Genomic DNA, 16,288 nt, shown 5'->3' with positions numbered 1-16,288 from the left:
ACTCACTCTGAGCCCAAATCACCTCACAAAGTTGTTATTATGGGGAAAACCAAAAGTGCAGTAGTATAAAGTATATTTACCACCTTGGAATGATCAAAAATAAAGATGGGCTAAAACACTAATCACCAGCATCTTGCTTTAAGTAAAATGAAATACAACAGCAACTTCATTCTACTGCTAAAAATTAAGGAGACTTTCCTCCTTTTTGAAGTGCATCAATCAGGCTTTTGCAAAAAAAAGAACTCAGCTCATTCCTGATATTTATCTAGTAGAGCAATGGAAAACATTTGCACCTGGGAATTATTAAAGCACTTTGGGGGAATAAAGCACCTTCTTTTGGAACATTAAAGTATCCTGATCTTTGGGAAGCCCTCTTCGATGCTTCAGGAGGGTCCCTGGTTTTCTCTGTGGATATGTAAGTACATTATCATTGTCCTTTGTTGAGGTCCAGTTGGTAGTATATTCACGTTTTATTTATTTATTTATAGGGATAGTTTTCAAAGCAGCAGATCATGGTTCAAAACAAAATAAAAGGCATGCTTTGAATTTGAAAGCTTAATGTAAATAAGCTCAACAATTATTAAAGTATGAAGTTCTCAAAAATGCAGGAGAAAAGTTTTATGTCACAGTTGAAAGGATATTGTCATGAACTCTTAGGTGAAAATGTTCTTGTGAATTCAGTTGTTTTAATGTATTCAGTGAAGTGTACTTCACCTGTGTCCCTCTATTTTGTTTGACTGAGATTATCTATTTCTTCTAGAAAAGTGTAATGTGATTCCAAAAACTTGACTGAAAAAAAAAATTATATTCCAATCAAATTGCCAAACCACCATTTTAAGCACTAATTTTATACTATCTGGGTTATTCATTGCTTTACAATAAGATTCATTGATCAGTAAAAGAAATTAATTCCCAATAGCATCACTTTAGTCTGTGTATGGGGGATGGGTGAAGTTTTTGAATGATATTGGGAATTGTAGCGAATTGATAGGGTTTTCAATATTTGATCTCATCCTTGAAAGTAAGTTATGTATGTGAATTCTAAAGCAATGGAAAATGGTAGTTGAATATCACAACGTTCTGGAAGTACGATGTGATTGGAGAACAGCATTTTATGAAAAAAGCCACATCAAATGAAATACATTGACTGGGGCCCCTTTACTGGCGCATGGGGAGGGGTGGGTGGGTGAAATCTCTTAAAATTGCATAAACGGAAATATTAAGTCGTCGGCACGGCATCTATGTGATAGAGGCGCTGTTAAACTGAGAATCTCGCACCAAATCTTTGTAGAACAGCTGTGTGCGTTTGGAGTGGGGTGTGTGTGTGTGTGGGGAAGACAGATACAGCGAGGTAAAATTAGGGAATAACAACGATCCCTCGAATCCCCTTCAGAATCCGGGAGGATCCGGCTTTTCCCTTTTTCCACGGGCGGCGGGTGGGGGGGTGGTGAGATGCAGTTTGACTGGCAGTTAGAAATCTGATCCTGTTAAAGACGCGGTTAGCCAATGGGCTACGGAGATCCCTCAGTTTAGACTAGAGGCCCCTGGAGGAGAAGTAGAGGAAAAACCACTGAATGTAGCGTCCTGTCAGTGGCGCTTTTCGCTTGAAAGGAGAAGTGCTGGGAGAAATAATTAAATGTTCTTATTACGTTTGTAGGGACTTTTTGTTTTGGTGCGCGCGTGTGTGTGCGCGCGCGCGCATCCGATCGTCTTTGCTGTACTTTCAGGTGGGTTTTTAACAGCAACTTTGTTGTCTGTTGCTCCGGCGATTACGTGGTTGTGGTTTGCAAGGAGAAGGTAGCTCTGCCTTCTCTTTCTATCTCTCTCTCTTTTTCTCTCCTCTCTCCCGTTAGGTGTAACGCGAATTGTGTCGTGCGCCATTACTAGTTCTGCACACGTTTACAAATGGGATCGTTCCAGGGACCAAAGCTAGGCTCGCGATTTGATTTCTTGTTTTTCCCCCCTCTTCCCGAAGTCCTTTCCATCCTCTTGCTATCCTCTCCGGCTCTTGTTTGTAACCCAGAGGAAAGCAGCAGAGGAGGGATGCGTGTGTTTTTATGAATGGCACTCTTGGAGGATCATTAGATATGTAAATTCAAGCAGTTCATTCATGACTTAAAAAAAAAATCTAAAAGCCATCTTGTGTTCTCGGTTTTTTAAAAGGCTCTTTGAAGACTGCATCTGGAGGAACTCTCTTTTAAATCCAATGTCCAGAGAATAATAAAAATACTACGCTAAAGTCATCAGAATGGATGGATTTTATGACCAGCAAGTGCCTTACATGGTCACTAATGTGAGTGATCAGTTCCTAAGTTATTGGGTCTCGGTGGGAGGGTGCAATTTGCAGAGGGGGAGAAGGCAAAAGCTTTTATGGGGGAAGTTGTTCTGGTTGTTTTTGGTTGTTTTATTTTTGGATGGAAGCGAAGGGAGGAAAAGTTATAGGTTGTAATGAGATGTACATTTAATTCAATAAATGTCCATTTTTCCCCACATACCATTTTGGTTTGAGGAAAAACAAAAGCACTTTTACCCTTATATATTATAAGAAGAAAGAAATCATAATTGTTGCAGTTTTAAAAGTGTTTAAGTCTTCTTTGTCATGTTAAATAGAGAAAAGTCCCCTAAAGGGAAAAAAAAGTTTCCCCCCTTTTAAAGGACTTTGACAAATAGAGTTAAAAATTAAAATATATCATTCTCCCAACCAGCATCAATTAAAAGTTGACTTAAAAAAAAATATCCTTGGTAGGTGCTAGAATTTTAGCTTGCCAAAATTAATACTTAACACCTACAGCCCTGCTTTTCTAGATAAGTGGGCATTTGTTTTTAGTAGGTGGATTGAACCTAAATATTCCTTGGCTTAATTGTAGTTTGAAATTAGTGATAAGATCAGCAGGGAAGCTTTAAGCTTTCTCCAGAACCTTAACATTTAAAACCTATTGCTAATATTGCTTGATATCTAACTTCTTCCGCTTTTTCCTTTTAAAATAACCATTCTATTCTATTTGTAGAATCTCTGTGGGAGAAATTGTAATGAGCGACCAGCAAATGTCAGGAAAAGAAAATTCATTAACAGAGATCTGGCTCATGACTCAGAAGGTGAGGTGTTACGCACGGAAGGGGGGTGAGAGAATAAATGTTACTAGTTCCCTCACTTATAACTACATACCCTGTAATAATATGCTTTTTAAATGTTGTTACCTGCACATTTCTATCCTTTTCTCCTCTTTTCCTCCCTCATGCATCTTCCTGGAGTTTGTCTACATCTATTTATAGAAATGAGACAAGAAAACCACATCTCATGATGTGACACAAGCTGACAAAAGCAATTCACTGCTAGGTTGATGTACCTTCAGTGACTCACTCTCTGTGTTAGATTTTGCCACATGGTAGGGATGTACATAAGCCCATATACCTGGAGGTGAAAATCTGGCAAGAATTTATAGGTAGTAAAAGGGTGCAAACACTTTACTCACCTGTAGGCCTCTGCACACACTCTTCCCATTATCATTTCCTTTGGAAGTACCTACTGTTGTTTTTCAGAGAGATGCTAAAGTTTTGCTTTAAGCACGAGAGATAAAATAGGACAAGATTCAAAGTTCTATCTGCCTACTTTTTCCATCTCTACCATTTGGTTTGTAAATCCTAGAGTAACCAACTATGAAACAGTCAGAAGAACACTTTTTAACATCATACCCTGTGAATCTAACACTTGATAAGTTTGTGAAAAGGCTGTTGAAAAGAAACAACTGTTTTGCAACATTGCTGCCTCATTTGCTTGTCTCAAACTTTAAGAAAAGCACCAATGTCCTTTCTTAGATTGGGTTCAGACTAGAGAAATTCACTCTGTTAGTTACCCTGCAATATAAAATTACTCTATCCAACTTGGATTTGTAGCTTTGTAAAGACTTCCCAGAGGATGATCTGTAATAATTTTGAAAGCCCTCACACCCTTCTAGAATGCTATATAAAAAGTTATTTTCTAATGTGGACATAATGATTAATAGCATTCAAACCTAACCAAGAGCTTAATGAATTCATGCATCTGCAGAGAACTGATTTGATTAAATTACCAATTCAGGTTTCCATTTTGTTTATATTTGAGATTTATTAACTAAATACACTAACTAGCAAATTCCTCCTTCCCAGAGTAATTTAAGTAAAAATCTTACTTTGCAATGGGAACTTGTCCGATTTTATCTGTCATTTTATAATATTTTATACCAAACAAATGAGCAAAACTCATTTCATTATTGAGTACTCTTTTTAAAAATGTTAGATTATAGTCTGATGTAGTTATTATGGAGTAAGTCCCACTGAAATAAATAGAATTATCTTTGAGTGGATATTCATAAAGAAGTTCAAGGAATTTCTCTTTAAGTAGTCTTGGTCATTTGGAAATCAGGTCAATTGATTTTTATCGGTTCTCTCAAGAAAGTCTGTTGATACATGTAAAGTATTATTATTGGAGTTGATTGTGATACTTTACATGTATCAACAGAAATACTAGTTTCCATGCAAAAACTAGTATTTGCATCTACACAAAATTAGATAAAATACAATAAATTACAAAGATCTTTGCTTAATTTAGTATTATTGAACATTACGGAGCTGCTGACCTTTTGTTTTTGAATCTCTTATTCTTTTCTTAGAACTGTTTCAAGATCTAAGCCAGTTGCAGGAAACATGGCTTGCAGAAGGTAAGGAGGGAAAAATGTTTTCTACCCAAAATAAAGAAGGCAAGGAAAGGGGGGGGGGGGGGTAGGGGTAGAGAAAGCACTCTGGAAGAAAAAGGGAGGGGGGGAAAGGGAGGGGGAAAAAAGTCCTGAACTTGCTGTCTTAATGTTCAGCCCAATTAATTGAGCTCTAAAAGAGCCACCTCTTGTGTCATGCATACATTAGAGCCTCTGATGAGTCTGTCTTTGGGGACTCTGGGGCTGCTCTATCCAATGTCATCACAAATTACCAGGAGAAATTGCTTCCAGCCCACAATCACATCTGCTTTTGGCAAGAACTAATGCACCAAGACTTCACGTTCCAAGCCTCTGTTCAGATTTTAATTGCAATTGATCAGGTTTATATTATTGTACCTCAGGAGACTGCCTACAGCCAGAACTAGACTCGCTCTTTCCTTCAGAGCAGAGCATACAATTGTTTAGTGTTCTGGAGGAAGTACTTTTCTGATGGCAGAATATAGTTTCTCTGAGTTCATCAGGACGGGATGCTTCAAGATTTAAGTGAAAGTGTCTTCTTCCCTGCTTGTTCGCAACACCGAACATTGGGTGTGTATTGCCTACTTATAAAACGATGGATTTCTATTACCATTATTTCAAATTTATAGATATTTATTTTGCAAGGCATTTAAAAAGAGAAACTTTTATTTTTTTTTCATTTCCTTCCTCTCGCATCCCCTTGTGTTTCCTTAACTCTGAAATAGCTTATTTTAACACAGTTGACAGATTTTAAGGAAATAGTTTTAGTGCTGAAGTTAAATCACTGTGGATTTTGACTTGGGTAGGATGAGATGCTGAGAGAAGTTTTGGAAAAGCATAGGAAGTTAATGCTAACTGAGATATATTTTCTAACTAAAAAGTTGATGTTTCTGACATGTTTGTGCTTTTTTGAACATGAAGATAACTCGATTCAAATTTTATTTAAAAAAATATATAATCAAGAAAAATAGTTAATCCTCATTCAGAATTAGGTGATATGTCTCTGTCTATATGTGCTCTTGCTTGCTTATGCATTTTTAGTATTCCTTGAGGTTTTAATTTTTTTTTAACTCTTACTGAATGTGCATTATTGTTGAATGAACATTCTATTTCTTTTGGAAAGGAAAGGGATAATTTGATGCAGCTGCTTAACAGAGGAAAGAGAAGTATTGTAATGATGCATACAGACTGCCTACCTTTTTGACACCACCTTATATAATTTGCCAAATAATATGTAATTCTCATTAATATATCTTTTTTTTGCAATGTACAGTATCTAGTAACAAAATATTAAATATGATGTAATAGGTAGTAAACCTCAATATTAATATTGAAGGTCTTAGCTAAAATTCAAGAATAGCTGTGTAAAGTAACTAAGTAAAGATCTATATAATATGCTGAACTTTCAGCTCATTTTGATAACTTGGAGGACCATCAAAGAACTAAATGCTCATTTCACTCAGTGAGTTTAAGTTTTAATGCATGTTTTAATTTTGTAAATTTTGATTACCGGTAAATTCCATTTAAAAAAAAATAATAATCAGATGATTGTTTAAAATGTTTCTGAAAAGGAAGAATGACCAAAATAGATTTTATATAATTTGCTAATGATAGTTCTGATTAAACAAAAGGAATAAACAAAAGGCAATAAAAATTGGGCTATACTCCTGTACTCAGCTAGAAATAAGTTTCACTGACAGCAATAGGACACTCTTCTGAGTTAGCATGCAGAAAATGCTTTGTGCTATTACCAATTAAACATGAAAAATTAAATTCTTGCCTTGGAGATTTACGCTGTTTAAAGCATCATACCAACATATTTAAGTAGTATGTCCAGTATCCAGCATAGGACTTTGTTGAATCAAATCTTAAACATGAAAACTAATTGAGCTCATGTGAAATATAATAGTCGAGAGAAAGTTTTTGTAACCTAAGACTACAAATCACAATTATGACTTAATAATTTTTTTTGCATTTTCCAAGAAGGAAAAAAAAAGAGTTGCTCTGTAGGTAGTAAGTAATCCACATAAGATTAGTGATAAAATTGGTCTTTAAGTCAATCTAGGTTGCTTACCCCTTGATTAAATTTTGTCCATTTATGTTCACATGGTTGCTGATAAAGTTACAGCTCTGTGAAATAATTAGCCCTTATAATGCTTTGTATCCAGGAATGTCACTTTAACTTTCTTAATTCTGCCACTCCTTTTAAAACATGTAGTACAGTAGCATCTGACTGAATCATTATGGATTATTACTTTTTAGTTGTTGGAGGATCTGTCCTCTTTCCCCCTTACATCCTCATTTTAGAGAAATCGTTTTTAGATGAACGAGAGTACAAAAAGGGGGGGGGGAATGATAGTTGAGATATTTGAAGTGCATATTTATCAGTATCTCTATTCTTCTGGGGAAGATATTGCTTAAAATGAGTAATCATAAACAGCCTATTCTCTTTTCACAAAAGTCTGGAAACAATGGCATTTACATATGTATTGAAGGTAGAAAAATAATTCAGTGGTGAATAGAATCAGATTTGGTTGTTGTAATGTAGTGTGCTGTCATTTGGTCGTTGTGATGTGTGTGCCAAATCTAGGATGTGAGATTCAAAAATGGTTTGCATCCAGAGGCACAAGAACCTAGCAGAATGCTTGACCAAACTTTCTTTCTTGTTCTCTGTGTGAGATACAGACTTAAACACTTGTTTTTCCTTCGGTGGAAACCTGCTGTTGCTACTGTATTGAGACTTAAAACAAAATAAACCAAAGGGATCCGAGCATTCTAAAAAAAGAAGGGTTGTTAATAATTTCCTAACTTAGTAAAGCATTACTATCATCTACTAACACCTCTGGGTTATTCAGTACTTCATTTGTGCATTCACAGAAAAGTTTATTCAAAATCTATGGGACTTTTAACTAAACCTGTTAATTCTTGTGCATGCAGTGTCATGGTGATGCCATTTTGGCCCAGCAGATGATAAAACTTCCCTATTGAATTTGTAGATATTGCATTAAATTGCTCTTGACAAACAGAAGTTAACAACTGACTTCAAATAATCAGCTCAAATATGAACTTAATGTATTTTTCATTATCGGAAGCTCCCGCTGTTTATTCTGTAACAAAAAAGGGAACAAAAAGACTGATGGTGCTGAAAACCTGCTGTGTTATGATGGAAACAGTTTGTGGTTTGAAAGAAAAATAAGCTGAAAAGAAGAATGTTTTAAATTTGTATTCAAAACATTAAAAATGATGGATAAAGTGTAATGTAAACGTTACAAGAAGTAAAACTTTGTTATATTAGTATTGATTTAACAAAATGTCATCTAGAAAGAATAATCTGTTAGTGAAAAGACAGGTAAAATAGTGTTATTGTTTTTTTATAAGTCCCTTTCTCCTTTGGATCATACCAGAGATTCAGATAAAGAAATAATTTCCTCAAAATATACTGGTGCCAGTGAAAATAATGGCCAGGTTTGGTGAATGAACTTTGTAAAAATTTCATGTTCTTGGCACAGTTTACCTCTTGTTTCTATTCTGACTTTATTTTATTTTATTTTTCTCTTTCAAATGCAATGTAATTGCTCCTTTTTATTTTCATCAAGAGACAAAATGATATTGAAGTGCCATAAATCAGGGTGTTAGTTTGTTATCTTCATCTTCACTATCAAGATTAAAATCTTTCATGTTTTATATAATGTTTAAATATTCCCTTTAAAAAAAAGCCTAAAATATAAATTTTACAGTAGAAAGAATTAATGAGAAATACAAAGTTTATATAGTAAAAGTTTCCGAGGTATTTGGGAAAACAAAATTACAGGGTTATTTCTAATACACAATAACTTGAAGGCATTTCTAAAATGAAACATTTTAAAGGAGTGAGAATGGGAAATTTGTATATGTCATAAAGATAACAAAGATATAAAGTTAGGCTTTTGGAAGACATATTTATGATGTCTTTACATGCAGGTAGATCCTAAGAGCATTTTCTGCTCATTATAAAATAGTGTAACAGTTTTGTATAATCAAATAAATAATAATCTGTCTCATAGGTCTTGGATGTCTACTTTCTTAGGGCTGCAATGTTTAGATCAGGCTGAAATGACAAAATTGTTTTGGTTTGAGATTTTATTAGTCACTTTTGCATCTTAAAACTGTTAAAAAGTATTTGTAAAGAAAGTGTACAATTTTGGAAATCGTATGTTTTTTAATATCTTAAAAGGCAAAGTATCATATATTATATTATATAATTCACTTTAGAAAATTAATTGGAAGGAACACCATTTCTTTAATTTATTTACATTTTAGTTGTAAATAATTTTGTGTGTATAGAACACTGAGACATGCATTTGTTCTTCATTTGTGTAGCTCTTTTTTTCTTTTCAAAGGAGAATTCCTTGATCTTCAAAATCTTTGGCAAATCAAGGAGAAATGCTACTGGAAATGTTGTCACAGTCTGTGTAGAATTGATTGAAAAATAGTGCTTTGGCTAATCTGCCTTGTGCGTTTTCCCTTTCTCACTCTGTTTCCTGAGCATCTCCTGTAGAGCCTGTAACTTTTTCCCCTTCTGAGTCCATCTTATTTTTTTTTTTTAAATTTTTTTGACATCTCATTTATTGTATTTGTTTCCCTGATAGGGCCTGTGTAGTGTCCTGAAACAAAGCAATGAAATTGATGTGTTTATATAAAAAGTTCAAGTTTATTCTTCTGTCTCTCTTTCATTCTCTCTCCTTTTCTACTGGGGGTGTGACAAGAAAAGATTGCGGTTGAAGCCACATGTTTCTTGCTGGATTCTGTTTTTGTGAATGAAGGCAGAACTCCAATTCTGACTGCTTCTCTTGAATAATTATTTAAGAGATCAGCTGTCTCATTCACTGGCAGAGAGAATGACTCATACATCTTCTGCCTTGTTTGGCTCCAGGTCATTGTTACAGTGGATAGAAAAGGTTTTAATTAAATATCAACTCAACTTCTTTTGCTGTCTACTTTTGCTTCGTTCTTTTGCTCTCCACCCAGCATATACTTTTGGGGGGAGAAGGTGATTACTTAAAACCCCCCACCTAAATTGACATTCAGTTTGTTCTATTCTGTTACTTCACTTAATCACAAAATCTTAAAGATGTTTCCTTTTCTTCTTAATATTAAAAAAGGTCTCAGGCATTTAGGTGCATGTTGAAAATGTCAATATCTTATTGGAGAGTGATCCTTCATACCCCTGGGTCAGTGCCGTTATATCAAAAGAGCATATTTCTGAGTAAATCCCAGCAATTTTTTTGTTATTTAAAAGTAAATAAGTGTTATTTGGAACTAAAATCTCCCCATAGAGTTTTTAACCACACTTCATTACTTTTACTTTCACCCAGGGAAGATTTGAGACGTTGACAGGAAAAGAAGGAAGTACTGTAAAAGGAAAGAACAGAAATTGTTCTCTCCAAAGTGAGATAATTAATGACAACTTGTATATTAATACAGAATAAACCTGATAAAGCTGTTCCCATTATTCTTACCTCTTAAAGCATTTCTTCTATTTACCTTTTTCCCTAGTCTTAAGTAGAATGTTATTACAAAGGGGCTCTTAAATATTCTATCCCCCATAGAATCCAAATTCAACAGTCATTTATATTGATATATCCCGCCTCCTGCTCTGTCACCATATTAAAAACTAGTATTCCTTTTATGAAAGACTCACTGAATTGTAGTAGTGACGCGAAAAAGGAAATGATTGGCATCTAAAACTACCTGCAGCCACCACATTTTTGTTTGGAGGATTTAAATTAAGGTATATTATATCCCTTAATTAAACAAGAGTCAGTTTGTTTGGGGGATTTAAGGTATAGTTATGCTTACTTAATTGATTACCTGCTGGTCTAATTTTAGTGTGGAAACCTAAATTTCTTTGCAGGGTGATATGGTGAAATACTCGACATGTTAATCAATTATTACTCTTGATTTTATTAGAAGAATAAAGAAGTCATGATGAGCTGATACTAAAATGAAGCTTATTGGGTTCTGAAACTTGAATGTTTAGTAGTTATAGTTCTCCTATTTTTTTGTGTTTCTGATGCTAAAGTATATTTTATTTCTACTTAATTGTAGCCACTGAGTGCTTTTTCAGCTAGATTGCTTACTTCAGAAAAGAATAAATACGTTGATTTAAAACTGGACCAGATTTCATAAATTGCTATATACAAGACTTAAGATGTAATCATATATTTAAAATATGCTATAACTTCATTTCATTTTATAAAACAGCATATACAAGTCTGTTTCCTCCAAAATAAGACATCTCCTGATAAGAAGCCCAATCAGGCTTTTGAGTGCATGGCAATAAGGCCAAGCGCTTTTTTCAGAGTTAAAAAAAATATAAGACAGAGTCTTATTTTCAGGGAAACATGGTAGATTTCTTCTTTACTGGAAGTTTTCTTCTTTACTGGTAGTTTTCTTCTTTACTGGAAACCAGTTACAGCTGTTACTATTACAAACAACAAATAATATACAGCTGTTAAACAGGTGGCGTGTTAATGTAGTGTTTGTATCTTGGAAGCGAAAGTTTAAACTGTGTCTTTTCTTATTCATAAGAACAACAATAAGTATGCCTTTGGTCAGTTTGGAAATATGGTACTAGCTCAAGTTATTAAAAATGTAGATAAATTGGAATTGTGTTTGCTGAAGGGTCTGTGCTTTAAAACATCAACCCATTTATATGGCTTATAACTTAATTTTGATTTGTATTTTTAAATGTCTTTATTTCACCAAAGTGAGATTGAAGTTACAGCTGTTGTTCTAAAAGTTAGATTTCATCATTCAGAATAATTCTCTACAACTGTTCAAACATGTTTACACATTTTAGTAACTAGTCTACGAACTTTATTTTGCATGCTAAAGATGTAGGGCAGAAAAAAATCCTTTATTTATTTTTGATCTGAATACAACAATTTGTAAAATGCTGCTGGTAAGTTTTCATTTTCTTTTTTGGCTTGTGAATCATTGAAAACAGAAGTTAAATGTTGCAGCTTAATATGAAAAATTTACTTTTTAATGTGATAAAGTCACATCTAACCCAAAGAGTTCCTGTGAAGCCAGAAAGATATGCTGAATTCCTGAAAGATAAATTCCTTAAAGGATATTAAGAACATTGAGGTTTATTATAGTATGGGAATAATGGTTAATTGTACCTGCTATTCCAGTAGATTTTAAAAGGAGAAATGTGAATTACAGTCTGTGTGAATAATGGAGAATAAATAAGAGAAATCTGCAGAGTATCTTCAGCTTATCATCTGTTCATATTACAGTTTCATTGGTTCTTATAAACTGTTGATCCAGAATGTGGAAATCATCTTTTCACAACTAGGGGTAATTGTTACTCTAGGATAATTTTTTGCACTATGAAAAGAGCAAACATCAGCAGTTCTCCTTTCTGCCCTATAGAAATAGAATATTTCACAATAGTTGCATAGTTGATGTTGCCTATATGTCAGTACATTTTGAACTGAATACTATTAATAATGTCCAATTAACAGAATAATGAGTAAGCATTTGTGGTTCTGATGTGATCTGAAAATCTGGGCCTAAATCCAACCAACAATACCAATATTGTTTATTAATCAAGATGCTTTTAGGCAAATCTTGTTTCCTACAAGATAAAATGTTGATCCTGGAAGTAAGGGAAGGCTTTAGATTTTAGTAAGTTAAAAAATCAGTTTAGCCCTAGTTTTTCCACTTAAATTAAACCTCTTTGGATCACAATTTCAGAAATATTTCAGTCAGTCTTTTTCAGGTTTTTCCTTATGTGGGTAATTTTACTTTAATTTCTCTATAATGGTTTTGAATTAGATAATCTGCTTAAAAGAAATAAGAAACTATCAAAGAAGAAATAGTATATGATTATTAATATTTCAATTTAAAAAATATTTATTTGATAATATGTACTAGTAAATGCCATGAGCTTGTAGCTAAATTTATGAACTTATTTGCTATAAGCTAACTTATAGATGTGTGCATTAATTTTATTTGGATGCCCTGACAATACTTTCATTCAGGTAAAAATCCATATCGGTGAAAATGTTTGGTCGATTACTAGCTCTTGAAGTGAATTCTAGTTGAATTAATAAAATTAAAAATAATGATTTCAAGACAAGGATCTCTGCAGTGGATTCTCTTGCTATGTCTAGGATCATTAGCTAGAAGTAAGTTTCCCAGGGCTTAGTTACTTAATTATAGTCAAGCATGCACAAAGATAAGTTTTTAATTATATCCAAGAATTTTGGGAAATTATGTAAAAATATTATGTAATTATATTCTGCCCTTTGGATGATATTTTTCTATACAAATGGATGAGTGATGAATCCTTCTATCAAATGAAGAAACCTTTATAATTCCGTTACAAATTATAAATGTTTAACAGCAAAACTCTTCTAAAGGTGTGAAAACATATTTCCAAATGTACCTATTTTTTTTTTAAAAAAATAGAATTACTTTAGAGTTAAAAGCATGAAATATTTTAGATTACTGGTTTAGATGTGTTCTAGAATTTCATAAAATTGAAGGGGAAATTATCTTCTTTTGTCTATCCTATTTTCATTCCTGCTATTTTTTCTCTTAAATATTATAGGACACAAAGGTAGAAGCCTCAAAAGCTTCAATGGGACTCAGCCTGCATTCTGTTTGACCCCTTAGTTGCTTGCCTTAATGATATTAGTTAAATTTATTGCTACATAAATGCAATTCTACCTCCTAAATGCTGGCAAGATAAAACCATAAATCTAAGCTGGGTTAACTGTTTTCTACCTAGTTTTAGCATGAAGGTATTTAGTAACTAATACATCACCTTACTTATTGAAGTAAATGCTTGGCTCTTGTGAAGTATGCCCAATATATGTATGGGATGTTTATGTTCGGTGCTGATTAATGCAACCTCAAGTGCAGAATTTCCCAGTGCATCTCCATTTATAGTCGATTCCCATAATCATTTAATTTTTTGTTTTATGTAAAGTGCATTCTCTTCTTGATTTGGCTAGTCCTAAGAGTTAGAACTAGCTCTTTTTCATTTATTAGTTTCTTTTACTAATTATTGTTTCTAATAAATTATTTCTTTTCATTTCCCCCCTTTACCTTATCTTCAGCTCAGGTACCTGACAATGATGAGCAATTTGTACCAGACTACCAGGCAGAGAGTTGTAAGTATGGCACTTTAAAAAAAAATTCCTTCAATATATATGCATATGAATATACATACTCATTATCTATATTTTCCCTTCCTTTAGCCAGTTGTTAGGTAGAGTAGCAGAATGTCTGTCCATGACCTCAGTGTAAAAATATATGGAGAACCCTCCCTGAATTGCAACAACAAATAGATTGTTTGAAAAGCCAATGTCCATCTGTCTTTCCTCCTCCTACTCTTTTTCCCATTTATTTAATTTTGTAGATATTTTCATTGTGAGAAGAAGTAGGTTTCCCAGAATGGGGAACTAAATGAATTCTTCTAGCAAAATGCTAGTGATAACAACAACAGTAGTAGTAGTAGCAGTAGTAATAGTAGTAGTAGTAGTATATAGTAGTAGTAGTAGTAGTAGTAGTAGTAGTAGTAGTAGTGTTTAATGGGCATTTTATCAATGTTCTGGTGGTGTGCAATCAGAGGAACTTCAAAAATAGTTATCCAGTGCAGTTTTTAAGAGACATGGGAAATAATAAATAGTAAAAGTGTTTAATTAATTGTAATTTATAACCTATGTAAATGGCATGACATGCTTTGTCAGTGATTCAGAATGTGGTTCCTAACATACTCTGAGAACCTGTGTAGTCTCTGATCCAAATTTACAGCCAGCTTTGTATTCTTAAAAACAGTTTCAGCGATTAATGTTTTTTGTTTTAATTGGCAAAAGATAAATAAATGTAAAAAGGGAATAGATGTACACAAGGCAACTTTGAGGCAAAGGAAAATTCATGACTATGGGAGTCAAGCTATTTGTTACCCAACAATTGAATTTTCAAGATTGTAGTTGCTTGGCGTTAGCAGAATAGCCTAATCACATGGAGTACAGTAATAAGTAGTTTTTACATAGGATTTTATTTCGGTTATTGTGCTACAAATACTAAATTTAGTGCCTGTCCAACATTTTCCTCTACTTTTATAACTCCTTGTTTTTATGAAAGGAAATAGCTTTAGATTCTCTCGTACCAAAAAAAAGAAGTTAGGAGTTAAATTCTCAAGTGGAGTGTGGCATTCATTTATTTTACCATAGAGTGCCCCCAAATTTATTTTTCATTATCCATTCTGCTCTTCAGAAATCTGAAGCCTTCCTATTTCTTTCAACTAAAACTTAAAGGCTAAACATAAAGTGGAGCTCCTCCCATGGGGCTTTTTTAGAGCAGGAAACAGAGGAGCCAAGAAAGTTGTCACTTCTCAGTAGTAAAGTCAGAAACAAACATTTTAAATCATACCAAGCCAGGAATAGAGTGGAAGATGGATTTATGGCAAATATTAGCTAAAAAACAGAATAGTATGTGGCTATAAAAAGCACTCCTTAAAATATGCTAGGATTTGTGGTAAGATTTGTGTGTGGTTTATTTCAAAGAACACCTTGATGGAAGGGTTTTATGGTTGACTAATATCTTTTCATTTGATCCCACCCCATTGTTTGCTAATAGCTGATTATTTGCAAGAGCCTCCAGTGATGAATTTAAGGAGCAACGCAAAGGGCAAAGATGTTATGTAATCTTGTACATAAATTGGATATTATGTTCATCATGTACATAAATTGGATATGAATTGGCTTATCACTCACTTAATGCTTTTTAGAACATTTATGCGTTTATTCAGCTATTTGTAATTAAATTTTCCCCATTGTTCCATGCTCTTGCCAACATCAGAACAGGGAAAATCTTCTGTCAATTAACAGATCCTCTTTAATGCCCCATTCTTTAAAAATATGGGTAGTTGCCTATTCAGGTTTTCCCATACAAGTTTATTGGTTTTTATTTTTCCATTCTTGGAGCTCATGGTTATTAAACTTATTTCTTGGACTTTTGATCTGTTATATTATAGATATGCTAGTGAATTTGGTGTAAATCATCAACACTGGAAACACTGTATTGTTGATTAATGCACTTGAATGGCACACTATACCTTTGAGAAATATGTGCAATTTACTTTTTTCTATCCTGCTGTTATTATTTTTATAAATATCTCAAGGCGGCAAACTTAACCTTCTACTTCTTCCTCCTCCTATTTTCCCCACAACAACCCTGTGAGGTGGGTTGGGCTGAAAGAGAGGGAGTGGCCCGAGATCATTCAGCTGGTTTTCATGCCTGAGGTGGGACTAGAACTCTCACCAACCTGGTTTCTAGCCTGATAGTTATAACCACTAGACCAAACTGGCTAGGGAAAGGAAGAATCAGCATGGCGGAGAGCATAATCTCTAGGAGATCTGGTAAGATCGTTTTCTTCAGTCAAATGTTAAGTGGTAGTACTAATAATGTTATCTGGTTTTTAAATTCATTTGTTTTTTTAAAAAAATTCAAATTGTTATCTGCCATGATTGTCCTATGGGAAGAAAGGCAAGGTACAATCCATTGTCATTGCAATGAAT

The 16,288-nt window shown here is 33.8% G+C and overlaps 1 protein-coding gene across 3 annotated transcripts in view; it reads left to right on the top strand.

Annotated features, from left to right (window-relative positions):
* Positions 1-278: 278 nt before the first annotated feature.
* ETV1 (ETS variant transcription factor 1) overlaps positions 279-16,288 on the top strand; it is a 142,660-nt gene continuing 126,650 nt past the window's right edge. The window contains exons 1-5 of one of the 3 annotated variants that reach the window (XM_070767094.1): positions 279-415; positions 2,164-2,293; positions 3,009-3,096; positions 4,650-4,697; positions 13,823-13,876. In XM_070767094.1, coding sequence (XP_070623195.1) covers positions 2,249-2,293; positions 3,009-3,096; positions 4,650-4,697; positions 13,823-13,876 — 235 coding nt within the window. In that variant the 5' untranslated portion in view covers positions 279-415; positions 2,164-2,248. Of the gene's footprint in view, positions 416-1,520; positions 1,728-2,163; positions 2,294-3,008; positions 3,097-4,649; positions 4,698-13,822; positions 13,877-16,288 lie in introns of those variants that run through there. The other 2 variants (XM_070767096.1, XM_070767095.1) reach the window with 2 other exon arrangements.

The sequence above is a fragment of the Erythrolamprus reginae genome, chromosome Z (genome assembly GCF_031021105.1).
Source record: "Erythrolamprus reginae isolate rEryReg1 chromosome Z, rEryReg1.hap1, whole genome shotgun sequence".
In the NCBI taxonomy this organism is placed as follows: domain Eukaryota; kingdom Metazoa; phylum Chordata; class Lepidosauria; order Squamata; family Dipsadidae; genus Erythrolamprus; species Erythrolamprus reginae.
This window is presented reverse-complemented; position numbering and strand designations above follow the sequence as displayed.